The 27,225-nt window shown below is 56.0% G+C and overlaps 1 protein-coding gene across 5 annotated transcripts; it reads left to right on the forward strand.

Annotated features, from left to right (window-relative positions):
• On the forward strand, window positions 1-25,779 carry NADSYN1 (NAD synthetase 1). Of its 5 annotated transcripts, none has more exons than XM_065937987.1 (21): window positions 1-178; window positions 1,245-1,305; window positions 3,368-3,484; window positions 7,412-7,465; window positions 7,874-7,963; window positions 10,183-10,234; window positions 10,698-10,786; window positions 10,948-11,065; window positions 11,810-11,941; window positions 16,208-16,282; window positions 17,111-17,235; window positions 17,856-17,904; window positions 18,669-18,771; window positions 19,210-19,378; window positions 20,534-20,669; window positions 21,369-21,475; window positions 22,020-22,151; window positions 22,473-22,542; window positions 22,821-22,949; window positions 23,549-23,725; window positions 25,512-25,779. In XM_065937987.1, the coding sequence occupies exons 1-21, from the start codon at window positions 94-96 to the stop codon at window positions 25,560-25,562; spliced, it is 2,121 nt and encodes a 706-aa protein (XP_065794059.1). In that variant the 5' UTR covers window positions 1-93; the 3' UTR covers window positions 25,563-25,779. The 5 variants fall into 5 exon arrangements, 4 of the variants coding, with proteins under 4 accessions (XP_065794059.1, XP_065794060.1, XP_065794063.1 ...); XM_065937988.1 differs by having other exon boundaries at window positions 23,549-23,658; XM_065937990.1 differs by having other exon boundaries at window positions 174-284.
• Window positions 25,780-27,225: the final 1,446 nt, after the last annotated feature.

Here is a 27,225-nt window from a genome sequence, read left to right on the forward strand (position 1 = left end):
ACCCGGAAGGACCCGAGCCGCGGCCGCCTCTCTCCCCAGGACACAAAGTCCCACTATCCGGCCGGCCTTTTTGCCCAGGCGTCTGCAGCCAGGATGGGGCGGAAGGTGACTGTGGCTACCTGTGCGCTCAACCAGTGGGCCCTAGACTTTGAGGGCAATTTGCAAAGGATTTTAAAAAGTGAGTCTAGGGCCGGCGTGGGGTGGACAGGCGAAGGTCAGCTCTGGTCACCCAGGTTTGCTGTGACGCATACGCAGCCTTGCTCCGGAGAAACTCGCGGCCATGGGTATGGGGACAGATAAGATAACCTATCTCATGACCACGCCTGTGTCCTGAGTGAGGTGGGGGGTGGGGTGGGTTACAGTGTCTGGGGCATGTGGTATGTACACTTGGTAAGAAAAGTCTGGCCCTGGAGGTGGAGATGAGCAGGCTGGAGTGAGCCTGTCCTCGGGTACCTCTGGGGTCCCACGTGGCATTTATAGAGCAGAATCCAGTCCAGAGAGGGAAGTGGAACAGGGGTGAGGCCACCAGCTTAGAGACCAGGTGTGGTCGTTGTGTGTGTGTGACGGGGTCCGTGTACAGTTATCACCTGTACCAGCTCACCTTTGGGAGTGGAAGTTTGCACCGTTGACCTCTACACCTGAAGTGGGGCTGCTCTGGGCGGTCGGCAGGCTAGCCAAGCTCAGTTGCCTCCTGCAGCAGGGCCACTAACCACAGTAAAAACAGGGTGATTCAGGTGAGGGTGCCTTATATCAGCCATGTGCCTTGGGCCTTCTTTCTCTTATTTTTTTCAATCTCAACCTGCTTTCCCTTCGTCAGAGCTCAGAGCAAATCTAGTTGATGAGAGGTCATCTCGGGTGGCCAGAATTGTGCGTCCACTCAGCCGGCCTCTCCTCCCCAGACTGCATCTGGAAGCTGCTGCTCAAACCCAGAGGCAGATGGTACCTGTCACTGGTGCCTTCAGGTCCTGCCTTCTCCCTGCACAGGGTCCTCTCTGTCTGATTGTTAATGAGCTACCAGTGTGTGACTCCCCCAGCCCCACCCCTGCCCTCCTCCTTGGTGCTCAGGCTCAGCCCTGCAGGCCCCGCCTCTGTCTCACTTCCTGCGTGTGTCAGCAGGGGCTGGGAGATGCCCTTTGGTTTTTTTGTGACACCAGCAGCAGCAGAAGGTTGAATCTACCTCCTTTGGATCAGTTGTAGGTGCTGAAATTGCCTTTCTTTCTCTCTCTCTCTCTTTGTGCATGTAGGTATTGAAATTGCCAAACACAGAGGAGCAAGATACAGGCTTGGACCAGAACTGGAAATCTGGTGAGAGCAGAGTGCATAGACACCCTAGGGTGGGCAGGTAGAAGCCTCTGTATCGCTCCCCCCAGCTGAAAGGGCAAGGAAGGAGAGGCTGGGATTGAGAACCAAACACGCAGGCCCACCTAGCAGACAGTCAGAAGCCCCGTGAGTGGGCCTGCTTGATGCCCTTGGACAAGAGCAGGCCAGCCTGCCTGGGTGATCCTGGATTCCTACGTTGAGTAACACAGGAGATCATAGAGAGGCTGACTTTTCCCAGTCCAGGGCCGATGTCAAAGCTGGCTGGACGTCTGGCCTTGCATTGGTGTTTGGTCTCACACGTGGCCTAGGAGCTGAGGTAGTGACAAGCTCTGAGCAGGAGTCTATCCTTGGAGAGGAAAGGGCATCCCAGGTCTGGATCCCACACAGGGCATCTCACTGACCTCATTTTCATCTAAGAACCAGGCTCTCCTCCTCATCAGAACCAGAGGCCCAGAGGAATGCTCCTCCAGGCATTAAGAATGACAAAGGCCACTTTGGAGGTTAGTGCTCATGTCAGCAAAGTTTGCTTGGCATTTTAACATCACTTTTGCTATGTAGTGAGTGTGAAGGACTTTTTGAAGTTTTAAAAGTAGCTTACAGGGACTTCCCTGGTGGTCCAGTGGTTAAGAATCTGCCCTCCCAGGCAGGGGATGTGGGTTCGATCCTTGGTTGGGGAACCAAGATCCCACATGCCTCGGGGCAACTAAGCCTGTGCCCCAGCTACTGAGCCCTAGAGCCCGCAAACTGCAACGAAAGATCGCACCTGCCGCGACTAAGACCCTACACAGTCAAATATATAAATAGATAAATATTTAAAAAAAAAAATAAAAGTAGTTTACAAATACTCTACATTTCATTACTGGGACCCCTGCACTGAAAAATTACTCTCAACCCAGTTTGCCCATGTTGGGACCTCACTGAGCATTGTATTAGTTTTTTTCAGGGGCTATTATACTATGGTTTCACAAACTGGATGGTTTAAAACAGCAGAAATTTATTCTTTTCACAGTTCAGGAGGCCTGAAGTCCAAAATCAAGGTGTGGGTAGGGTCCTGCTTCCTCCAGGGCTCTAGGGGAGGGTCCTTCCTGCCTCTTCCAGCTCCTGACCCCCAGCTCCTCGTCTCGTGACTGCACCCCTCCAGCCCCCCACCCCTGCCTCTTCTCCGCTGGTTTTCCTTCCGTCTCGTGTAAGGACGCTTCCCGTTGGATTTAGGGCCCACCTGGATAGGCCAGGATCATCTCCTCTCCAGATCTTTCACTTACTCGCATCTCTAAAGACACTTTTCCAAACGAGGTCACATCCACAGGTTCTAAGGGCTTCCCAGGTGGCTCGGTGGTAAAGAATCTGCCTGCCAGTGCAGGAGACGCGAGTTCAGTCCCTGGATCGGGAAGATGGCCTGGAGAAGGAAATGGCAACCTGTTCCGGGATTCTTGCCTGGAGAACCCACGGACAGTGGAGCCTGGTGGGCGACAGTCCATGGGGTTGCAAAGAGTTTGACACGACTGAGCATGCACATGCGCGCCATAAGTTCTGGAGGTTAAGACATAGACACGTCTCTTTTGGGGACACCATTCAGCCTGCCGTAAGCTCGAGTAAATCGCAAGGAAGTCATGTAGCCGTGTAAGTGGCATTTGAATGGTTATTCACGGCCCCTTTGCCTGAAGAATGTTCTTCTTCCAGCTTTATTCCTTTTGCATCCCTTTCTTATAGATTAGTGTAATTTGGGCCACGTTGAAGGTTTAAAAAAATCCAAGGGCAGACAGTTTTTGACATGACAGAGAATTTCTCATAGTAACTGAAACTAGGAGCAACGGATGAGGCCCAATCCATTAATTTCCGATACAATACATCTCTTTTCTTCTTTTTTGTAGCAGTGAGTCTAACTCTGGTTGAACAATAGACTCTCCTGGGAGGCTTTGCAAAGATGCGGGTGCCAGAGTCGCACCTCGCACGGTCACCCTGGCCTGACCCCAGGCCCCTGCCCCAGCCCACCCCACGCCCACCTGCTGTGTCCCGGGCACTCACTGTTCTCGCCCTTCCTCTGCAGCGGCTACGGCTGTTGGGACCATTATTACGAGTCGGACACCCTCCTGCATTCGCTCCAGGTCCTGGCGGCCCTTTTGGAGTCTCCGGTCACTCAGGATATCATCTGCGACGTGGGGATGTAAGTGCAGCTTGGGCGTGGGAGAAGGGCCAATTCCAGGGCCTGCTGTGTCCGGAGGCGTCCCCACAGCGGGGATGTGGCGTCTGCTCCCTGCCTGGCCCTGCAGACCCCTTACTCCCCAGGTGGACGCAGCTTTGGGGAGAGTTTTTATGTTTCTCCAAGCACTACTCTGCACGTGGGAACACGCTTTGCACAGGTCAGAGCACGGGGTCCCCCAGTCTCGTGTGTAGCATTTTCCTTACTTAGAAGTCAGTTTGGGGGTGGCTCCCTGTCACTCTGGGCTTCCCAGCTGGCGCTCGTGGGCAAGAAGCCTCCTGCCAGGGCAGGAGACGTAAGAGACGTGGGTTCGACCCCTGGCTCAGGAAGATCCCCTGGAGGAGGGCATGGCAACCCACTCCAGTATTCTTGCCTGGAGAATCCCCATGGACAGAGGAGCCTGTGAGCTACAGTCCATGGGGTCGCAGAGTTGGACACGAGTGAGTGAGCACGCATGCACGCATGTCATTCCATATTGACACACAAGCCATCTGGTCCCAGAGGGTGTGGATACATGGGTGTAGGCTCCGTAGGTGTAGGTCCATAGGTGCAGGTTCCGTATGTAGAGATGTCTATGGTGTAGGTTCCAGGCCCCAAGGCCTACAGGCAGACCTCTGAGACCTTGCAAGCTCAGTTCCACTCCACTGCGGTAAAGCCAAATACAGAAATAAAGCAAGTCACACCAATTTGAGGGAGGAGGTTTCCAGTACACATAAAAGTTATTTACATTTTACCGTTCTATCTAAAAATATACAAACATACCTTACTTTAAAAAATCTTTATTGCTAAAAAATCCTATCCTCTCAGCCTCCAACAAGCTGTCATCTTTTTGCTGGTGGAGGGTTTGAAATATCATGAGAGTTATAAAAATGTGACCCGGAGACCGGAAGTGAGCAAAAGCTGTTGGGAAAATGGCATCAATAGACCTGCTCCACGCAGGGTTGCCACAGACCTTCAGCTTGTAAAAAACACAGAATCCGTGAAGTACAATGAAGCAAACTGCAGTAAAATGAGGTCTACCGGTAGGTCCCTATGGTGTAGATTCCCCGAGTGCAGGTCACATGGGGAGGACTCCGGCCTAGGATTACTCTGTTCGAGATTGCGTCTGTGACCAGCTTTGTGTAAGCAGGCCGACTGACAGGCTTCGTGTTGCTTCTGTTTGCGTCTCTGTTCTGTGTTACGTGGCGTGAATGTAGCTGAGTTTGCTTTCTTTTTCCTCAGCCTTGCATGTATTCTCCAGTTCAACCTGCTGTGACATCTGTGTAGCAGGATCTCTTTTAAGCAGTGACTGGAGGGATTTTTAGCCCAGTTGGTTCCCGTTTATTATAATTCTTGATATGTGGACCATGTCTGTTTCCTCTTGTGCTGTTGTGACAGCTTACCACGGGTGCAAAACCCAGAACCACACGACCCTGCTGTCTTGTGGTTCCGCAGGTCACGAATCTAAATGGGTCAGAGGGGCTGGTTGCTTCTGGAGGCTCTTGGAGGAGGGTCGGTTTTCTTGTTGAAGTCCAGCTTCCAGGCTCGCCCGCAGTCCTCAGCTCGCGGCCCCTCCCTCCATCCTCACAGCCAGAGATCACGTCGCTGCAGCCCCTGCCTCTGTTGCCACGTGTCCTCCGGGCGCCCTCCTGCCTCGTGTAAGGACCCCTGTGGCTCCCGTGAGGGTCCTGGGGAGTCAGGGGCAGTCTCTGGTCTCAGGATCTGTAGCTTAATGATGTCAGCAGGGTCCCTTTGGCAAGGTGAGGTGACACGTCCGCGGGTCCCGGGAATCAGGATGGGGACATCGGTGGGGTCTTTACTCAGCCCACAATGGACGGACTCTTGCCACTCTTTTAGGTGTCCTGCTCACTGTGGTTTCTTTCTTTATTGTTTTCCCCTTGTCTTTTTGTTTGTTTTCTTTGCCTGTCTTCCTCTTCTGGCCTTGAATTTGTAATCTGGCTTTAATTTTTCTACTTTTTTGCCCTTAAAATGTTAACGGTCATATTCTAAAGTGTTTCTTCTGGGACGTTCCTGGTGGTCTGGTGGCTCAGACTCTGCACTCCCAATACAGGGGGGCCAGGTTTCATCCCTGGGGAGGGAACTAGATCCCCATACTGAAACTAAGAGTTCACACGACAACCCACCGCAGTATTCTTGCCTGGAGAATTCCATGGACAGAGAAGCCTGGTGGGGAACCCCAGTCCATGGGGTTGCAGAGTCAGACACACCTGAAGTGATAACACACACGCCACAGCTGAAGAAAGACCCCCCCGTACTACAATAAAGACCAAAGGTCCCAAGTGTTGCCCCTAAGACCTGATGCCGCTTAGTAGGGGAATATTTTTTAAAAGAAATTTGTCTTTTGAAATCCAACATTTACCTGGATCTGTAAGTGCCACTGAACAAAATAGCAGTTATATCATGATGTCACTGATACTCAGCACCTAGAATTGTCTTATTCCTCCAAGAGAAAGACACTGAGTCTCCTTCCAGCTTTCTGTGGTTAGAGGCATGTTACCCTTAGCACTGATCACAGAGGGCTAGCTCAAAAGAAGGAAAACTTAAAAAAAAACAAAATAGACAAAATCTTAGAGTGAGCAATAACTTTATTTTAAAAAAGCTATCATATGTATTTGTTGTCATGATTTATGAAACTGAACTTTTCTTTTTTTTTTCTTTTTTGACCATTTGTGACACTGTCTTACTTGTTATTTGGCCAGCAATTGAAGTGTTTGTGTCTGATTTATTAAGAGTTCTTTATATATGAAAGATATCAAGCGGTCCCCATATATGATAAAAATACATTTCCTTGTCTGTTGTTTGCGATTTAATTTTACATTTTGAGCTTGAAATCTTTCTGGTCATGCTTTTTGTTTGCTTTTGTCTGAGAAGCTTACTCCCACTGGAAATCAGATATTCACTGAGGGTTTCTTTTTCATTTAAAAGATGTTCACCTCCTGCCCTGAACACGTTTTTGTATGAATGTGAGCGTGGTGGGTTTGGGTTGGCCTGGGAGGAATGGAAACCGGATCGGTGGGAGTGCTTGCTGGTGGCATCCGTGTGCCAAGCCCAGGCCTAGGCAGCCCACCTGCATCCTGCCCCTTGAAATGCTCTGGGAGGAGAAACCGGGGCCGCTCAGCTCGGCCAGTGCGAAGCGGGGTTGGAACCCGGCCACCTGACTTGCCAGCGCACACTGCTCACGGATGCTTTGTCCCTGGGCCGTATTATTGTTTATCTGATGATCCATCCTTAAGGCCCTCCTGCCTGGGTGCCTGATGCCTTTTGCCCTGAGCTCCTGCACTCTTGCCCTGAGCTGGGCTCTGCCATCCCTGCCCGGCGCTGCCCCAGCCGGCGGCCGGCAGAGTGCCCTGGCTTCCAGAGCACTGGCCCCTCCGCTGCAGAGAAGGAAGGTTCCAGGTGATCGGGGAGGGTGTTTGTCCTGAGGGGTCCAGACAGAGAGGCGAGCAGATCTGTCCAGTGCCCTCCACCCCCTGCCCCTGCCCTGGCTCACCCCCCCCCGGGCTGGTCCCCCTGCCCTGCATTCTTGGTGGGGGGGCGCTCAGTCAGGAGAGGTGCCATGGCAGAGAATTGGGGTTGTGCAGGGGGCGGGTCCCTGAGGCCAGCAGGGGATGGACAGGTGACAGGGCAGCAGGGGTGCGCGCAGAGGGAGGGAGGCGGCCACCTGGTGGTCTCCTGGAAGGAGAGGACAGGCCCCGAGTGGGAAGGACCTTGTGTGCGAGTTAGAAGACTCTCCCATTTAGTATGTGCCGCAGCAGAAATGCTCAAGTTCGTTGCTCGCTTTCATTTGAGAAGAGGAGGCCTTCTGATTCCCGCAGAGGACCGGGAGAAACGTCCTGTTAAAGCAGATGTGGGGCTCCACTCTTTGCAGACATGCATCCCTACTCTCCGCAGGCCTGTGATGCACCGAAACGTCCGCTATAACTGCAGGGTGATATTCCTCAACAGGTGGGTGACTGCCGGGAGCAGCGCGACCCCCTTTTCCCCTGGGCTCAGGGCTTGGTCCCCACGGGCTTCTTCTGGAACTGCCTTCGTGGGGGTGGGGTGCCAGGCAGGCAGGCGTCGCAGGTGGCACTGCTTCCCCTGGGCTGTCACCCCTGACACCTTCAGACATCAGAAACAGGGACGGTGGGTGGTTTGGGGACACAGCCCTGCAGCCAGGAGGTCAGTCCTGGGAGGGCGGCCTTGTAGTAATGTCCTGTTCGCAGACCCTGGGCATCAGTTGCTGGCAAGTGCCCACCCTCCGGGTCTTAGCTGCTCTGTCCCCATCAACGGTCAGGGTGGACGGGCTGGTGGCTCCTCCGTGTCACGTGGGGCGTGCTCATCTCAGGAGCGGCCTTGTTCCCCTGTCTGTAGGAAGATCCTGCTCATCAGACCCAAGATGGCCTTGGCGAACGAGGGCAACTACCGCGAGCTGCGCTGGTTCACGCCATGGTCCAGGAGCTGGTGAGTCTGCCCGCGCGTGGGAGCCCGGATGGTGGCCGCTCCTAGGATGCGTGGGGGAGATAGACAGAGATTCGGGCCGGCGTCCCTGCCCCACACAGGACCTGCCATTTGGTGATGGCTGCCTGATGCTGCTGATTAATTTGTAGCTACTTTGTAGTTTATCAGACACCACATAAAACGCTCAGTCATCAATCACCCGTCACCCATCATTCTACATCTGATCCTACAGATCAGGGTTTCTCAGCTCCAGCTCTGTTGCCTTGGGGCTGGCTTGGTCTTGCTGTGGGGGCGTCCTATGCATGGAAGAGTGTGCAGCAGTGTCGGTGGCCTCCACTGGGGGATACATCTGCATCCCTCTGTCAGTTTACGATGTCTCCAGACATTGCCAAGCATCCCCTGGGACAGAATTGTCCCTGTTTGCCTGCCCTGCGTTCTTCTTAATAGTTACCGCTATTTTTTTCACTGTCGCCACTATTGCCAATGAAATCTTTAACGTGATTTTTAAACATTTTATTGGCATATAGTTGATTTACACTCTTGTGTTAACTTCCTCTGAGCAGCAAAATGACTCAGTTATACGTCTAGATACATTCTTTTTGAAAAATTTTGTGTATCTATTCTTGGGTCTTTGTTGCCGTGTGATCTCTTCTCTAGTTGCGGTGAGGGGGCCGAGTCTCTAGTTGCGATATGGGGGGCTTCTCCTGTTGCAGGGCGTGGGTTCTGGGGCACACGGGCCTCAGTAGTTGCCGTACATGGGCTCCAGGGCTCAGGCTAAATGATTGTGGAGCTCGGGCTTAGTTGCTCCGCGGTATGTGTGGTCTTCCGGGATCAGGGATCAGACCCGTGTCTTCTGCATTGGCAGACAGATTCTTTACCGCTGAAGAAGCCCTGTATACATTCTTCTTTGTGTGTGAATTGAGGGGGGAGGTGGGGATGAAGGGAGAAACCTTGAGCGGCTCTCCCTTGAAAACGGACTGTGACGCAGCAACATCAGTGATGATGAGCAAACCTACGATGGTGAATTGAGTGCTCATCGTGGGGTGCCGCGGCTGCTCGGGAGTCAGAGGGCGTCCGTGGCGTCTGTTCCCTTCATTAGTGAGGGCGCCACGGCCTCATCCCCTCAGTGTCTCGGCTCTTAAATTTTAGTTAAGGGATTTCTCTGGTGGCCCAGTGGTTAGGACTTCATCTTCCAGTGCAGGGGACGTGGGTTCGATCCTCAGCTGGGAACCTAAGATCCCACATACCTCAGGGCTGAAAAACCAAAACATAAAACAGAAGCCATATTGTAACACATTCAGTAAAGACTTTAAAAATGGTCCACATCGAAAAAAAATCTTTATCAAAAAAATTACTGAAATAAAAGTCACTAAAATCTCCCAGGAGGTTCTTGTGAATTCTGAGAAAGCAAAAAGAAATCTAGTTAATTCAATGTCTTCATGGTACATCTGGCGACAGCCCACTTGAGGTCAGATTTGGAAACGACCTAGTATTTGAATTCTGCCTGTTAGGGTAGACCTTGGGGGTGGCTGGGGCTTCCTGGTGGCTCAGACGGTAAAGAATCCGCCTGCAGTGCAGGAGACTGGGATTTGATCCCTGGGTTGGGAAGATCCCCTGGAGGAGGGAATGGCCACGCACTCCAGTGTTCTTGCCTGGAGAATTCCGTGGACACAGGAGCCTGGTGGGCTACAGTTCATGGAGCTGCAAAGAGTCGGCCACGAATGAGCGACTGTCACTTTCCCTTCCTGGGATGGCTTGTACAGAGGTGTGTATTAAACTCTCTCTCCATCTTACCTGATTCGGACATGATCGCTTCAGTGATGACACGGGCTTGTCTCTGCATGCTGGCGTCATGCAGTGCGATCTTTCTGATTGATGAGTTTTGATCAGAAATTCCAGCCGCACTTCTCTGTGGGGAAATGTGTCTCCTTCTCGGACCATTCCCTCGATGTGCCTCTCAGACGCTATAATGAAAGTGTGGGGCAGGCGGGGCCAGTGAGGGAGCTCCCAAAAGCGTCCCATGGCCTGGAAGCCTCATGGAGTCGCCTGGCTCTTCCCTTTTTACCTTAACTTGGTCGCGACAGCGTGTGTGGAAACCTGACAGTTCCTCTGCCAGCTCGCGGGCTCCGCGCCCTCAGCGTGAGCTTTGCCCTGCATCTGGACGCCATCCTGCGTTTTCCCTGAGACGGTCCAACTCAGGTCTGTGGTGGTTCCCTTTCCAGGCAAACAGAGGAGTATTTTCTCCCCCGGATGTTACAGGACCTGACGAAGCAGGTGAGTCCCGGGGCAGAAAACTCGTTGTCCGTCAGACTGTCCCTCTGGGGTGGCCATGGGGGCAGGACACTTGGGGTCAGAGTCACAGCATCACTGTGGCCCGTGTAAGGAAAACACAGATGGGGGTGATTTCTGTCGCAAGTGGGGAGGGTCCAGGAGCATGGCGGGGTGGGCGCCTCCTTGCTGCTGCGTGATGTCCCCTCCGCTCCTCCGGCTCACACTGTGGGCTGGGCTCAGGGGGGCTTGGGAGGGGGCTTCCTGCCCCACCCTGGCTGGCAGGCAGAGGAGATGCCCGCTGGCCCTGGGCTGGGAATGCTCCCCGGGGGAGGAGGGATTCGTTAGGGCTTGAAACAAAACGTCGGCCTTCCTACGAGTCCCATGTGTGGCCTCCAGGGTCCCGGCTCAGCATGTGGCCCAGACGGGACGGCCGGGGGGGCCTCATGAACTCTGGTCTCCCTCCTAGGAAACTGTGCCCTTTGGGGACGCCGTCCTCTCCACGCGGGACACCTGCATCGGGAGTGAGGTCTGTGAGGAGCTCTGCACGCCCCACAGGTTAGCCCTGCCCTCTGCACCCTCTGATCCCCATCCTTGCGGGGCCCAAGGGGGCTGGGTATTTGCAGCCATCTTGGCGTCTCAGCCGGGGCAGGGAAGACACCCCAGGAGCTGCGGGCTGGGGACACGAGTCTCTTGTCTTTGACCCCCTCTGCCCGCAGCCCGCACGTGGACATGGGCCTGGACGGGGTGGAGATCTTCACCAACGCCTCAGGCAGCCACCATGTGCTGCGCAAAGCCCACGCCCGGGTGGACCTGGTGACCATGGCCACCACCAAGGTAGGCAGTGGCGGGGACGCGGGCGCATGCGTGTCTCACACACGCGGGACCCCAGCGCCCAGCGCAGAGCGAGGCCTGAGCGTGGGGCTGCTGGGCGCTCCTGGGTCCGGCCATGGCTGACCGGCCCCTGTGACTCACCCCCCAGGCCCCACATCCATGACCTCGTTTAGTGATGGAAAGCACCCTATGAGGCGGGCGCTGTTGCCCCCTCCGCTCTCTGGAGCAGGGCACCCAGCACGTGACCGTCGTGTGGCCTCTGGCCTCACACCCCAGCCGTCCAGCTCCTACGCTCTCAACCGTCACACTGGTCTCGGGACAAGTGACCGGGAATCAGGACCCCCTTGGCACCACACCCAGGCCCGGGGAACGCCCATGAGTTTGCCACTCTTGCGGGCAGCGTGACCCCAGGGGCCGTGTCTGCTCTTTCTGGGGGCAGAATCCGGAGTTGTCTTCTCCAGAGCGCCGTCTCTCCTCCCTCCTGGGGGAGGTGGCGGCACCCGCCTTGGAGGGTTGTTGGGGATGAGAATAGACGCCCTGCGTGACGCCTGGTGCCTCGGGAGGCTGAGGCCGTCATAGCTGCGGGGCCTTCCCTGGAGGTGTGTGTTTTATTGGCTGGAGTTGGGGCGCTGATTATTAGTACGGCAGAGTTGCGGGGGTGGAGGCCTGAGGCTCCGCGTGTCTGGGCCGGCAGAGGGTGAAGGTGACGGATCAGAGCTGACCACTGCCGTCTGCTGTGTTTTCCAGAACGGCGGGATCTACCTGCTGGCCAATCAGAAGGGGTGTGACGGGGACCGGCTATACTACGACGGCTGTGCCCTCATAGCCATGAATGGCAGCATCTTCGCCCAGGGGTCCCAGTTCTCTCTGGATGATGTGGTACGAGCCGGCCCAAGCAGTGGCGGGAGGGTCTGTCATTCAGAGGCTGTGTTCTCTGCTCTCCCCATAACCGGGGGTCTGATGTGCCCCCGCCCCCTGGGAGGGATCCTGCTGGTTGTGATTGCTTCCTCTTCACCTCCTTGGTGGGGTGAGGGTTTCCTACCCTGAGGTTACGGGGACACCCCCACACAACGCACTGGATGGATGGATCCATGATGGGTTATCAGCCCCGCACGCCCTGGAGGTCCCCACGAGGCTGCAGTGGAGCTGAAGGAGAGGCTCGGCACTGCGGGAGGAGGGGGCTTGGTAGTGACCAAAGGGTGGGTGGCCCCTGGCTCCAGGGAGGAGAGGATGGGCTTGTGGGAAGAATCCCATGGCTGGCGGGTAACTGGAGCCAGTCCCAGGAATAAGCAGACACCGCATGTGGTCCAGCAATAATGGGGTCATTTGGGAGGAGCAGAGCAGTGAAGAGCCTTGCACGTGGGCCCTTGGAGGATTTTCCCCAGAGGTCAAGGCAACACAAGTTGGAATCAAGATTGCCAGGAGAAATATTAATAACCTCATATATACAGATGACACCACCCTTATGGCAGAAAGTGAAGAGGAACTAAAGAGCCTTGTGATGAAAGTGAAAGAGGAGAGAAAAGCTGGCTTAAAACTCTACATTCAGAAAACTAAGATCATGGCATCCAGTCCCATCACTTCATGGCAAATAGACGGGGAAACAATGGAAACAGTGAGAGAGTTTATTTTGGGGGGCTTCAAAATCACTGTAGATGGTGACTGCAGCCATGAAATTAAAAGATGCTTGCTCCTTGGAAGAAAAGCTATGACCAACCTGGACAACTTATTAAAAAGCAGAGACGTCATTTTGCCAACAAAAGTCCGTCTGATCGAAACTATCGTTTTTCCAGTGGTCATGTATGGATGTGAGATTTGAAGTATAAAGAAAGCTGAGCACTGAAAAATTGATGCTTTTGAACTGTGGTGCTGGAGAAGACTCTTGAGAGTCCCTTGGACTGCAAGGAGATCCAACCAGTCCATCCTAAAGGAGATCAGTCCTGAATATTCATTGAAAGGACTGATGCTGAAGCTGAAGCTACTTTGGCCACCTGATGTGAGGAGCCAACTCTTTGGAAAAGACCCTGATGCTGGGAAAGATTGAAGGCAGGAGGAGAAGGGGACGACAGAAGATAATATGGTTAGATAGCATCACCAACACAATGGACCTGAGTTTGAGCAAATTCCGGGAGATGGTGAAGGACATGGAAGCCTGGCATGCAGCAGTCCTTGGGGTTGCAAAGAGTCGGACCCAACGTAGTGACTGAACACCAACAAAGAGAATCGTGTGGCTCTCGAGAGTTTTTTTAAGCCTCCAAGAAAGAAAATGACTGTTATTGCCCCCAAATGGGAATCGATTCCAAATCTGCAAACACAACACAAAGTGACTTTCAGTTCTGCCAAAAAGAGTTTCTGTGACTGGGCTCAGGTGGTCAGTACAGGCTTCACACGGCATCTCTCGTCTTGTCTTTTCGGGGTTTTTGGAAGCAAATGTTGAAAATGCTTATTCACAGAAGCAGGTAGTAGCAGGACAAAAAAGGGTTTCTGGGGATTTCTCTGTCAGAGCAAGACAAGCGGGTGTCTCCGAATAAGAATTTCTCCAGGACCCTCTGATGCGATGTCTGTTGCTTCACCATTTCACAGACTTGTGTGGTCTCACTGGGGTTGTCGGCAAGGAAGTGGTTATGAAATGAAACTTCAGTTTCGGAGTGGACTGAGGAAAGGAACCTTGGAACGAATTCATGGTATTTCTTGCTCAGAACGAAGCCCAGGGTTTGGCAGTCTGGCCCTAGCAGCTGGAAGAAGCCAGTTCCTGCAAATGGTCCCCAGACCATGGGGACCTGATCCTGCCTTCCCAGTGGGAATGAGCACAGTGGGGTCCCCGGTGGCGGGGTCCCCAGAGGCCTCCTGCTGTTCAGTGTTAACCTTGATTAAGACGGAAGGCCTCTGGAGGTGCAGGTGAGGTCCATGCGGACGGCCAGGCGCTCGTCTGCTCCAGACACGCCTCAGCGCAGGTCCGCTTGGCCAGGACTCTTGGCCAGACGTCCGGGCCACAGGTACTTGGCGGGACTGACTGGCAGTGAGTTTCGGGGTTCGCCTGTACCTGGATGAGCAGGCGGGCAGGTGGCTGCAGGGTCCAGGCCCCCCAGGAGCCCCCATTTCACCAAGCGCCCAGGTGATGGTCCGCCACACTATAACCTGGGGACCGTGGCCCCACACCCCCGAGGGGGGCCCCTGAGCCAGAGTTCTCTGATGTGAGTGCTCCTGGCAGAGGTGGCGGCAGCGCCCTTTGGCTCTGCCACCTCTCTGGTCCGTGGACCTTCTCGAGGGCACGTGCTTCTCAGGGCCTCGACCCGGCCTCTGTGTGAAGCTAACCTAGTTCCGGGAAAAGTGGACTGGAGCCTTCCTCTCAGGAGGGGTTCACCCCTCTGGGGTCTCCCAATCTCTGTGGCTTCGTCAGGAGCAGCCTGCTGGCTTCCGTGGCCAGCACTTGGGAAATGACAGAAGGACTAGTGGATGTGGAGTTCTCTGCTCTCTGTCTCTTCACAGGCGTTTCTGTCTTGGGTTAGGCTCGGTGTTGGCATAGACGGCTGCCCACGGCCAGCAGCAGGAGCAGGGGCCCGGCCACCCTGGCTCCCCCTCAGAAGTAGTTCCTGCTGTCTTGCGCCTGCATGTGTGAGGCAATATCCTAGTAGTATGATCTGGTTAGGATTTTTTTCATAAAGAAAGGAATAATATCTCTGAGTTAAAACTTTTCTGTTTTCTGCTATTGGTTGCAAGTGGCAGAACCTCCATCTCATCTGGATTCAAAGGCAATGAAGCGTCATGTCCTAGAACACATGCAGCACATCTAGGCTGAGACCTTTTTTTTTTTTTCCCCATTTATTTTTATTAGTTGGAGGCTAATTACTTTACAGTACCGCAGTGGGTCTTGTCATACATTGACATGAATCAGCCATAGAGTTACACGTATTCCCCATCCCGATCCCCCCTCCCACTTCCCTTTCTACCTGATTCCTCTGGGTCTTCCCAGTGCACCAGGCCCGAGCTCTTGTCTCATGCATCTAGCCTGGGCTGGTGATCTGTTTCACCATAGATAATACACATGTTTCGATGCTGTTCTCTCGAAACATCGCACCCTCGCCTTCTCCCACAGAGTCCCAAAGTCTGTTCTGTACATCTGTGTCTCTTTTTCTGTTTTGCATATAGGGTCATCGTTACCATCTTTCTAAATTCCATATATATGTGTTAGTATGCTGTAATGTTCTTTATCTTTCTGGCTTACTTCACTCTGTATAATGGGCTCCAGTATCATCCATCTCATTAGAACTGATTCAAATGAATTCTTGTTAATGGCTGAGTAATATTCCATGGTGTATATGTACCACAGCTTCCTTATCCATTCATCTGCTGATGGGCATCTAGGCTGCTTCCATGTCCTGGCTATTATAAACAGTGCTGCGATGAACATTGGGGTGCACGTGTCTCTTTCAGATCTGGTTTCCTCGGTGTGTATGCCCAGAAGTGGTATTGCTGGGTCATATGGCAGTTCTGTTTCCAGTTTTTTAAGAAATCTCCACACTGTTTTCCATAGTGGCTGTACTAGTTTGCATTCCCACCAACAGTGTAAGAGGGTTCCCTTTTCTCCACACGGTCTCCAGCATTTATTGCTTGTAGACTTTTGGATAGCAGCCATCCTGACTGGCGTGTAATGGTACCTCATTGTGGTTTTGATTTGCATTTCTCTGATGATAAGTGATGTTGAGCATCTTTTCATGTGTTTCTTATAGGCTGGGACCTTTGTGTGATGATTGCTGGGGCTCTGGCTCCATCCCTTTGTCACTCTACAACTGGGCCTTCCTCTGTGTCGGCTTAATTGTCAGTTGCCTCATGGTCACAGGATGGCTGCAGCAGCTCCAGCCATCCCATCTTCATACAACCACATTCAAAGGCAGAAAGAGGACCCTTGCTCTCCCTGTGTCTTTTTAAGAAACTTTCTCAAAAGCTCCCAACAGACATTTATTGTGTCTCATCAGCAAGTGTGTCAATTCAACAGAAATTCTGGTGGCAGTGACAAGAGGGAAGGGCTTTGGGTGGGCCCCCAGTGCCTGCCTTAGAAGGCAGTGTAACGTGGCATACCTGTGAAAACAGAGTGTGAGGGAAAAATAGGAGATCACGATTTTTCTTTGAAACTCCCTTCTCTAGGAAGTCCTCACTGCCACGTTGGATTTGGAGGACATCAGAAGCTACAGGGCAGAGATTTCATCTCGAAACCTGGCGGTAAGCGATTATAAACACACCCACAGGATGCTCATCAAAGACGGGGAAATATTGTTAATAACAGCTTCACTGAAATGTCGTTCCCATGCCCTGTAATTCACTGACTTCAGCACGTGATGCAGTGGTTTTTAGTACATTTGTGGAGTTGAGCAGCATCACCACAATCAGGGTCAGAACGTTCTTATCGCCTGAAAAAACCCTGGACCCATGAGTTGTCTCATTCACCCCCCTCGGGGCCGCTGGCAACCACGGTCTGTGTTGACGCTGTGGGTTTGCCAGTTCTGGGCACGTCATATAAATGGAATCATATAACATGTGGCCTTCTGCAGCTGACTTCTTTTACTGAGCATAGTGTTTCGTGGTTCATCCGTGCTGAGGCGTGTGCTAGTTCTTCATTCCTTTTTATGGCTGAGTGACATTCCACTGCACGGGCCGCCCACATGCTGTGTGTCCGTTCACCCGCCGGTGGACACTTGGGCCGTGATGACGGTGCTGCTGAGGGCCTGTGCCAGGCGTCTGTGTGGACGTGTTTGCGCGTCTTCTGTTACCCACCTGGGGCTGGCCTGTGGGGGTCCTGTGGTGATTCTCTCTTTAACTTTGGGAGGTCCTGCCAGACTGTCCTCAGGCACTTCTCCGTCTCGCGTCTCCCCGGCGCTGTGCGAGGGTTCCCGATCCCCACATCCCGCCAGCGTCTGCTGCACCCATCTGTGTCCTGGCCGTCCCGGTGGCTGTGAGGGGTTCCCACCGGGATCCTGAGCCGTGTGGCATCCCCCCTGCAGTCATCCCGGGGCCTGTATGGGTTCAGGCCCTCGGGGGTGTCCTCCCCAGGCCAGCAGGGTGAGCCCCTACCCTCGCGTGAAGGTGGACTTCGCCCTCTCCTGCCACGAGGACCTGCTGGAGCCCGTGTCTGAGCCCATCGAGTGGAAATACCACAGCCCCGCCGAGGAGATCAGGTGGGGCTGTTGGTGTGCAAGGGAGGGGGTAGTGGGGGGGTCTGGTGGCTCAGATGGTAAAGAATCCGTGTGTGATGTGGGAAACCGGGGTTCGATGCCTGGGTCAGGAAGATCCCCTGGAGAAGGGCGTGGCAACCCACTCCTTCCTGCCTGGAGAATCCCACAGACAGAGGAGCCTGGCGGGCTATGGTCCACGGGGTTGCAAAGAGTCGGACACGACTGAGCGACCGGCATGCTGTCCTTCCCGGGGCCACTCCCTCCGTCCCCCGCTGCGCTGCCAAGTGGCCGCTTGGGGGCCTTGTGCCCTGGTCTTCAGGACCTGCAGTCGACTCTGTAACTAGACCGCAGGCCCCACACCCAGCCAGCCCGCCTTGCCCCGGGCCCTCGGGCATAGAGACACCGGGCTTGCTTCTCCGTGTCTTCATCTCCCCCACGGGACCAGTGGTCGCTCCTACCTCCTGGGGCGGCTCTGAGGCTTCAGATGCACTCATTCCCTCGAAAGGCTGAAAACAGCCGGGCGCAGCGCCCACCGGCCCTGCGTCCACCTGGGCACCTGCCCCCAGGTGAGCTGCGAACCAAGGTGGCGGCTCGCCAACCTCATGCTTCCCACCGTTCCCCAGCCTGGGACCCGCGTGCTGGCTCTGGGACTTCTTAAGACGCAGCCGACAGGTAAGATGTTGGTGGGGGGGGCGGGTCTGGCCAGCCCCCCTTAATTCTTCTACAGTGGGTTTGCGTTTGACCCTGTGGCATGCTGGTGACTTTTTTTTGAAGATGGATTTATTTAATTTGCTTTCTGACTGTGGTGGGTCCTTGCTGCTGCACATGGGCTTTCTCTAGTTGCCGTGAGCGGGGGCTGCTCTCCGGTTGAGTGCATGGGCTTCTCACGATGCTGGCTTCTCTAGCTGTGGAGCCAGGGCTCGAGGGCACACGGGCTCCAGCCGTCGCGGCTCCCGGGCTCTCGAGTGTGAGCTCGGTAGATGTGGCGCACAGGCTTAGGTGACCTGCGGCAGGCGGAGTCCGCCAGACCAGGGGTCGAGCCAGGGTCCCTTGCATTGCGTGACAGATCCTTAACTCCTGGGTCACCGGGGAGGGCCTGACCGGTATTTCTTCATGCAGACATTTCCTGACTCTGCCTCAGTCAGGAGCCTCGGCTACCCTGGCCAAGGTCGCACTGAGGTTTGGCTCCGTCTTTGGGGTCCTGTCTGATGACCCCGAGTTACAAGACTAGTGTGGTCATGCGCGTCTGTAATTCACGGCGGAGACGCAGCCTTGGGCCCTCCACGGTGGAGCTCCGTTCGCCTTGTGGAACATGCAGGGCTCCCTTCTCCTCCCCTGGGGAGAGCACTTTGTGGGCGCTCGTGTTTGCCGGGGGAGCCGGGCTCACTGCTGGGCGTGAGGCTCCACTCACGCCGCCATCTGGTTGCCTGTTCCAGGCGGGGTTTTTCCTTCCCCTGAGTGGCGGGGTGGACAGCGCGGCCACTGCCTGTCTGGTCTACTCCATGTGCCGCCAGGTCTGCGAGGCTGTGAAGCGTGGAAGTAGGTGATGCCTGGGGCCCGAGCACGTTCCGGGGCGGGGGCTCAGCCTGCGGGAGGAGCAGAGGGGCAAACCCAGCTCCTGGGCATCGTGGTGGGGGGCATGCTCAGATGTCCCAGCGTCACCCCAAGTCTCGGGACCTGGGCACAGCAAGGCCGCTAAAGTCCGTTCCAGGGCCTCAGGCCCACGTGGCTGGGTCTGTCAAGCCCACAGGGTGCCTGCTGCTGCCTGGCCGGGAGGGAAGCACAGGGCCCTGGGGTCAGGCCAGCCCAGGTTCACACCCTGCCGCCGTGAGGGACGACGTTGGCCGTTCCCAAAGAGTCCGCAGCTGAGAAACGGGCACTGTGGGGTCATCCAGCTAGACTGCCGGGCGGCGGAGCGGGTCCGGGTGGTGCAGGCGCCGGACTCACAGCACGTGCCCTCTGTTCTGCGGGTTTCAGATCCGGAGGTGCTGGCTGACATCCGAACCATCGTGAATCAGCCCAGCTACACCCCCCAGGACCCCCGGGAGCTCTGCGGCCGCGTCCTGACCACCTGCTACATGGCCAGCGAGAACTCCTCCCGGGAGACCTGTGACAGGGCCCGAGAGCTGGCCCAGCAGATCGGAAGGTAGCTGGTCCCTGGTGTTGGGCCCGGCGGCTGGCGGGGACCACGGGAAGCTGCCCCGAGACCCCATTGGTGGGTCACTGAGCACCCCAGAGGCGAGCAGCTTTCCCTTCAGCTTCACCCCAGATCTTCTCCGTGTCTGAGATTCCCCCTTCCCCTCCGTCCTTCCCAGGAGCGGGCTGATGTGCTCCGGGTGGGCGCACAGGAGCCCCTCGCTGCTCTGGGGGTGCAGCCCTCTGCCCTCCTTCTCCTTTCTCGGGGGCCACTGTACCAGACACAGGTGCAGGAGGGTGTGTCTTTCTGTTCAGGGAGACTTGGTTCCGTTCAGAACGTTCCATCTGTTCTGCCTCCAAAGAAAAGATAAGGAGCTGCCCATTCTGTAAGCAGAGCTCAGCTAAAAGCTGCCCCCTACCGGCAAGGCTGCCCCCAGGCAGAGGGACTGAAAGCAAAGACATGAGCAAGTGTTTACACATTCGTGTCCGCGCAGCATGGTCGCAGCTCACACGTCGTCAGCAGTTGAGGAGAGAATCATGATGTGGTCTGGTCACACACGGGGGTGCTTCTCAGCCTAAAAAAGGAAGGAAGCGCTGACACAGGCTACAACCTGGGTGAACCCGAAAGCATTAGGTTCAGTGAAAGAAGCCAGACAGGAAAGGACAGGTCCCGTGTGATTCCATTTCTACGAAAGGTCCAGAATAGGCAGATCTCAGGGCTTCCCTGGTGGCTCAGTGGTGAAGAGCCCGCCTGCCAGTGCAGGAGACGAAAGGGATGCAGGTTCGATCCCTGGGTTGGGAAGATCCCCTGGAGAAGGAAATGGCAACTGACCCCAGTATTTTTGCCTGGAAAACTCCGTGGACAGTGGAGCCTGGCCAGGCTCCGGTCCATGGGGTCACAAAGAGTCAGACACGACTGAGCGTGCATGCACACACACACACACGCAGAAAGAGTGTCTGTGGTCATCAGGGGCTGGAAGAGGACGGCTTGGGGAGGGACCGCTCATGGGCACAGGGTCTCCTGGGCCGCTGGAAGGTTCTGGAGCTGGAGGTGGTGGCGGCACGTCGTGAATGTGCTCAGCGCGGCCGGACGGTGCCCTTGAAGGTGGCGCGCTCCGTGCCCTGTGTGTTTCTGTCACTGCATGCCCGCCCGTTCTCCTTCCAGCCACCACATCGGTCTCAGCATCGACCCAGCAGTCAAGGCGCTCGTGGGCATCTTCAGCCTGGTGACGGGCACGAGCCCTCAGTTTGCGGTTCACGGAGGGAGCGGCCGGGAGAACCTGGCTCTGCAGAACGTCCAGGTGCGCCCCCCACCTCGTCCGCACGCGGGGACCGCAGGGAACCCAGGGGACGGCCGGTGCTGGGGTCCGCAAGCAGCCCGCCTCTTAGAGACGCGGAGCGTGCAGCCTCCTGGACAAGGATGGGGGTCTGCGTGTGTGTGCATGAGAGGTGCAGGGGGGTTTGAGGGTGAGAGTGTGCACAGGTGTGTGCCCAGGAATAGGTAAGTGTGCAAGGGTAGGGGGGTGGGGTATCTGAGAGTGTGTGTGAGTGTATGGAGGTGAGCATGAGGTGTGAGTGTGTACGAGGGTGTGTGTCTTCTGCGTCTTCGGGGATCGGCTACAGGGGAGCTGGACCCTGGGTGGTTCGTGCAGGGAAAGCGGGGGCGTGGGCTGCGTCTGCTGGGGTCTGCCCTGTCTCCATCCCCTTCCTGCGGTTGCTGGTGGCCTTCCCCGGGGGTGCAGGGGCTGGCCAGAGGGGCCGAGGTCTCTCCCGCTGGCTTTGCAACCCAGCCCCCCGCTGCCCAGCTCTCACCCCGGGCTCTGGTCCCTCCCTGCTGAGGGCAGGAGTCCCTCGGGGCAGAGGCCACGGGCTCCGGCTCTCTGGCCGCTAGAGGCTCCTGCATTACTTAAGCGTCCCTGCTCTCAGAGGAGCGGGGAGGTGGCGTTAGCGTGCGTGCCCCGGCCCCGGCCTGCGTGGTGACACCCGCTCCTGTGGGCCAGGCGCGGGTGAGGATGGTCGTCGCCTACCTCTTCGCCCAGCTGAGCCTCTGGTCTCGCGGTGCCCCCGGCGGGCTTCTCGTGCTCGGATCCGCCAACGTGGACGAGAGGTGTGTGCGGCCCCCAGGCTGGAAGAGACCCTGCTCCACCCGAGGCCACTCCTGTGGTCTGTGCCCCGCTCACTCCGCCGTAGCTCTGGATGCACCTTTGGGAGCAGTCGAGGGGCGGAAGAGGCGCAGGGGTCAGATGAAAACGGCCATCTCTCCTGGCCTGGAAATGCTGACCCTTGCCCACAGACTGGACCCTGTTTGTACCGTCAGCCTTCCGTTTAATGGGAGAGAGAGTGACATTACACCCGCCTCGGGGTTGGTTGAAGGAGCCCCGCTTGCGGCTGGCACTGGTCATCCCCCAAATTGACCCTTTGGCTTGCGGGATACCCCTCCTCGGCCGTCCACAGCGCCTGCCCCTTCCCCAGTCTGCCCCAGCACATCAGACTTCTTGAGACCCTCGAGTCAGCCAAGTTCTGGCTCCAGGGCCCCGTAAGAAGGCATGTCCCGGTGCCCAGGGGCCAGATGGCCAGGCTCCCCAGGTTCTCAGAGTCTGAAGTTCCCGGGTCTGCTGCCTCGGAACCGCCTGTCCTTTCTCCGACTGCAGCCTCCTCGGCTACCTGACCAAGTACGACTGCTCCAGCGCCGACATCAACCCCATCGGCGGGATCAGCAAGACGGACCTGAGAGCCTTCGTCCAGCTCTGCATGGAACGCTTCCAGCTTCCCGCCCTGCAGAGGTGCGTGTGCGCCCTCGAGGCCACAGCTGTGCCTGTGGGCCGCTGTGTACGCGTCTTCTCAGCACAGCCTCAGCCGCCCTGTCCCCCTCAGCCACCTTCCATAGCGCCCATCACCTGATGGAAGCGGTCAGGCCTCCAAGGGCACTCAGGCCCCGAGACCAGGTACCCGCTTCCTTCCCATCGCTGCCACCCTGGCTGTGGCCAGATCGGCAGCCGCCGCCTCCCTCTGCCCCTCGAGAGGCTGGAAAGTTGGCGCTTCCCGTCTCCGCACTTGTGTGGTGTCTGTCGCGGTAACACCCAGCTGTTGTGCCCTGACTGCAGCATCCTGGCAGCACCGGCCACAGCTGAGCTGGAGCCCTTGGCCCACGGGCGGGTGTCCCAGACCGACGAGGTAACCGTTCTGGCTTTGCCACTGCACTGCCTCTGCCACCTCCCCGCTCTGGGGCTCCTGCATGGCCTCCTGTCTGCCCCCGAACAAGCATGCTCCATCACTGGGGCCCCAGCTGGGAGTCCAGAGCTCAGCGTCATCCATTGCTGACCTCTGATGTTCGATTTGGGTTTCTCGAGGTTGGGGCCGGGGGGCTTGGTTCCGTCTCCAGCAGAGGTTTCAGGCTGTCCCCCCAGCGTTGACCTGCTGTCACTCGTGAGACACATCTCTCTCGTCCCCAGGAAGACATGGGGATGACGTACGCCGAGCTGTCCGTCTATGGGAGGCTCCGGAAGGTCACCAAGACAGGCCCCTACAGCATGTTCTGCAAACTCCTCAACATGTGGAAGGACACCTGCTCGCCCCGACAGGTGAGGCGTGCCCGGCGCCCTCGGGGAGTCGGCAGGTGAGGTCACCTTGTGGGTGGGTCTGGCTCCGGGGCAGGTGGCCACCATGTGACTTTAGGAGAAGAGCACCCCGTGAGGAACCACAGCGCGTTCTCAGCCCTCCCGCAGCCCCGACTGAGCTTATCGAGTGGGGCTGGACCCCGTCACAACAAGCAAGCTCCTTCCCTCTTTGGGGGGCAGAGGGCGAACTCCGAGGTCAGAATATGGCTTCTTTTTCCCTAGTGGTCAGGCTCGTTAGGGCTGAAGCCCACAGACAGGCCGGTCCCTGCAGAACCACCTGGAAGCCTCACGAAATAGGAATACATCTTCCTGGGATGCCTGCCCAGGTCCTGATGCAGTTTCCAGGATGCTGGAGTCAGGAACCCGCATCCTTACAGCTCACGCAGCTGCTCTAGCCCGAGCAGCAGCGTCGGTCCGCTCCTGCCTCTGAGGAAGTCCCAAGGCAGCGCTCTGGGGCTGCTGGGGGAGGCTGTTAACTGGCTGGGGCGATGCTGCTAAGAACGCTGGCCTGGGGGCTTCCCGGCTTTGCTAACACCAGGCCCCGTGCGCCCCTCGCCTCCCAGGTGGCCGACAAAGTGAAGCGGTTTTTCTCCAAGTATTCCATGAACAGACACAAAATGACCACGCTGACGCCCGCGTACCATGCCGAGAGCTACAGCCCAGACGACAACAGGTTCGACCTGCGGCCGTTTCTGTACAACACTCGCTGGCCCTGGCAGTTCCGCTGCATCGAAAACCAGGTGAACCGGGGGAGATGGTTTCTCTCCCTATTAGACATCTGTCGAGGGAATACCACCTCGTCTCCTCCACCTGTTCGCCTCCACAGAGGACTGAAAAGCTTTCCAATGTTCAGTCGCTCAGTCGTGTCCGACTCTTTGTGACCCCACGGACTGCAGCGCGCCAGGCTTCCCTGTCCATGGTTACTGTACACGGTGGCATTTTTTTTTTTATTGTCCTGCTTTCTGCCAAGTGCCCAGTATGTTTCAGGTCCATCAGAGCTTGACATGTGCTGTTTGGGGCTGTACTGAGGATGCTAAAATTAGCGGCTCCATCACGCAGTCAGTGTGAGACCAACCACTGTCATTTCTAGACTACTGGGCCGTCCAGCTGGCTTCGCATTATCTGAACCATCTGTTTTTCCTTATTGATTAATAGTGGAATAAAGGAAGGAGAAACAAAATCAATTTAATAGGCAAGTCTAGGTCCTTCCCTGTTCTGTGATGGAGGCAAGTTCGAGGCAGCCCCTCCGCAGTGAAGGTGATGGGAGGAGAAAGACGGCTGATGAGTGCACACGGGATCCGTGAAAGTGATAAATGGTGGTAATGTTGTTGATCCAAGCTTGTCCTGCTTGATGCATGACAGTAAATCGGGAGATGCGTTGCTGAAACAAGGAATAGCGACTTTATTGGGAAAGCCAGTAGACAGAGAAGATGGGGGACTCACGTCCCAACGAACCATCTTGCCTGAGTCAGAATCCAGGCTCCTGTTATACTAAGAGGGGAGGAAGAAAGTCAAACACTCGCTGACTCACTTCCTCCTCCCTTGCAGTCACTCACAGGTGGGTCTGGTCAGAGTGCTTCCCGTGAGCTAAACAGAGGTATTTTAGCTTGGTGCTCCGTACCTGGGAGGCAGGGTTCCCAGGGATGAGCCCTTACGTATAACGGGCAACGTCTCTTTAGGGCAGTGGTCACCAGCCTTTTTACCACCAGGAACCAGTTTCATGGAAGACAGCTCTTCCAGGGACGGGGCGCGGGGGAGATGGTTCGGGCGAAACGTGACTGACGGGGGGCAGACGGAGCTTCGCCCCCTCGCCCACCCGCCGCTCAGCTCCTGTGCAGCCTGGCTCCCAACAGGCTGTGGACTGGCGCCGGTCTATGGTCCAGCGGTTGGGGACCCCTGCTTTAGTGATGAGTTGTAATAAATCCCAAAGCTTCTTTCCTTTTACAATAAGAGCCGCATTGAGCTGGAGGACCGCGGGGTGGGGCAGAGGGGAGCATCCATGAGGAGGTGCAGACTGAGATGGGAGCTGAGCAGCCTTATGTGGCTGCAGCCCTCCTCCAGGGGGCGTCAGGCCACATCCAGAGACGGTTATCCCGCCCGGGGTGAGGTCTGTACCTCCACGTCTAGCACAGAGTCCAGAGATGCTGCTGAGCACCCCACGTGCCATGGACACCCCCTCCCCAGAAAGAACTAGTGAGGGGCGGGGCTTGGCTCCCACCAAGACGCACTCAGGCGTGGGGTTCAGAGGCAGCAGCTGGAAGATGTGCACATGCAGGAAAACACAGCTCGGTGAAGATGGGCTTGCTGTGGCTTCTAGCCCAGCAGTGACCCCTGCCCGCCCCGACCCCCGGCCAGCACACGTCCTTCCAGACTCAGGACCCCTCCCAGGTCTCCTCGCCCTGCAGATGCCGTGTGCAGACCTGCTTTCTCAGTCCCGTGGCTCTGACCCTCTTTGGGGGTGGATCGGTGTGTTTCAGCAGCGTGGCTGTCTGGGCCCTCATGGTGACACCGCGTCTTCTCTCCTAGGTCCTCCAGCTGGAGGGGAGACCGCAGCAGGAGCTGGATGGCGTGGACTGAGGCCGGGCCCTGTGTGGAGGGCTCCCTGCCTGCCGGTGACCGGGAGCGGGAGTGGAGCCCCGTCTGACGTATTTCAAGGAGAGGGATCCATACCATCTAGTTCCATTTTTAAAAAAGGCTGAAAGAAAGAGGATGCGATTTTATTTTTAGTTTTTAATTAATTTTTTAAAAAATTAATTAATGAATTTTTAATTGAAATACACATTGTTGATTTACAGTGTTTGTTAATTACTGCAGGACAGCAAAGTGATTCAGTTTTATGTATATGTGCATACTTTTATCTTTTTTAAATATTCTTTTCTATTGGAGGAGATCATAGGATATCAAACACCGTTCTCTGTGCCGTGCTGTAGGACCTTGTTGCTTATCTGTTCTGAGAACACACGTAAACGTTCCCACCTGCCGGCCCCAGCCTCCCACTCGGCCCTCCCCCGAGCCCCTCCTGGCTGGCAGCCACAGGTCTGTCCTCTGTGTCTGTTCTGTTTTCGCAGAGAGGTTCGTTCCTGTCGCAGTTCAGGTCCCACGTCTAAGTGACGTCATGTGCTGTTTGTCTTTCTCTGTCTGACCTCACTCAGGTCCACCCGCGCTGCTGCCCGCAGCCTCATTTCCGTCTTTTCTGTGGCCGAATACTATCCCACTGTGTGTGTGCACCGCATGTTCTTTATCCGTTCATCTGTCGGTGGACGTCTAAGTTGCTTCCATGTCCTGGCTGTTGGGAATAGTCCTGCAAGGAACACTGGGGTACCTGTGACTTTCTGAGTTAGAGTTTCCTCCAGATGAGGAGGCAGCAGAGGGTGAGATGGTTGGATGCCGTCACTGACTCAATGGACTTGAGTTTGAGGAAACTCTGGGAGATGTGAAGGACAGGGAAGCCTGGTGTGCTGCAGTTCATGGGATTGCAAAGGGGTGGACACGACTTAGCGACTGGAGAACAACCCACGAGTAGGATGGCTGGATCACACGGCAGCTCTATTTTTAGTTTAGTTTTGTTTTTTTAAGGAACCTCCATATTGTCCTCCAGAGTGGCTGTACCAATTTCCATTCCCACCAACAGTGGAGGAGGGTTGCCTTCTCTGCACCCCACAGAGGATGTGGTTTTTAAACCCTCGTCTTGAAGCCAGCCCTTCCCACAGCCCCTCTGGCCCTTGTGTGGCATCTCCTGAGTCTCACCTGAGCGGCAGGAGAATTTTGCAGGCAAGAACGGAGGCGGTGCTGGGGATGGAGGGTGGTTCTAGAGTGACTGTCCCCACCGGTCACCTGCCCTTGCAATCTGCAGTAGTTTTTGCAAAGCAGCCCTTTTTCTTTTCTTTTTCTGTCTTGCTTATGGTTCTTCTCACTGTAAACCAGCCCATTTCCCTCATTTCTGTTTCCTGCGTGCATGCTCAGTTGCTCAGAAGTGTCTCACTCTTTGCGACTCTATGGACTGTGGCCCGCCAGGCTCCTCTGTCCTTGGGGATTCTCCGGGCAAGAATCCTGGAGTGGGTTGCCATGCCCGCCCCCAGGAGATCTTCCCGACCCTGCATCTTTTATGTCTCCTGCATTGGCAGGGGGGTTCTTTACCACTAGTCCTGGTTGTTGTGATTGTCGTTCTGAGGACCTCAACCTGCAGGGATGTGGGCCCTCCCGTAGCTTGTCCCGTGCGCCCAGGGAAGGCTTCACGCGC

This window comes from Muntiacus reevesi, chromosome 5 (genome assembly GCF_963930625.1).
Source record: "Muntiacus reevesi chromosome 5, mMunRee1.1, whole genome shotgun sequence".
Lineage (NCBI taxonomy): Eukaryota > Metazoa > Chordata > Mammalia > Artiodactyla > Cervidae > Muntiacus > Muntiacus reevesi.

What these genes read in the sequence shown, in the direction of transcription:
- NADSYN1 (XM_065937987.1), top strand. Translation starts at nt 94, where the DNA reads ATGGGGCGGAAGGTGACTGTGGCTACCTGTGCGCTCAACCAGTGGGCC. An exon ending in GGACCAGAACTGGAAATCTG is followed by an intron (nt 1,306 to 3,367) that starts GTGAGAGCAGAG and finishes CTTCCTCTGCAG; the next exon opens with CGGCTACGGCTGTTGGGACC. An exon ending in TCCGCTGCATCGAAAACCAG is followed by an intron (nt 23,726 to 25,511) that starts GTGAACCGGGGG and finishes CTTCTCTCCTAG; the next exon opens with GTCCTCCAGCTGGAGGGGAG.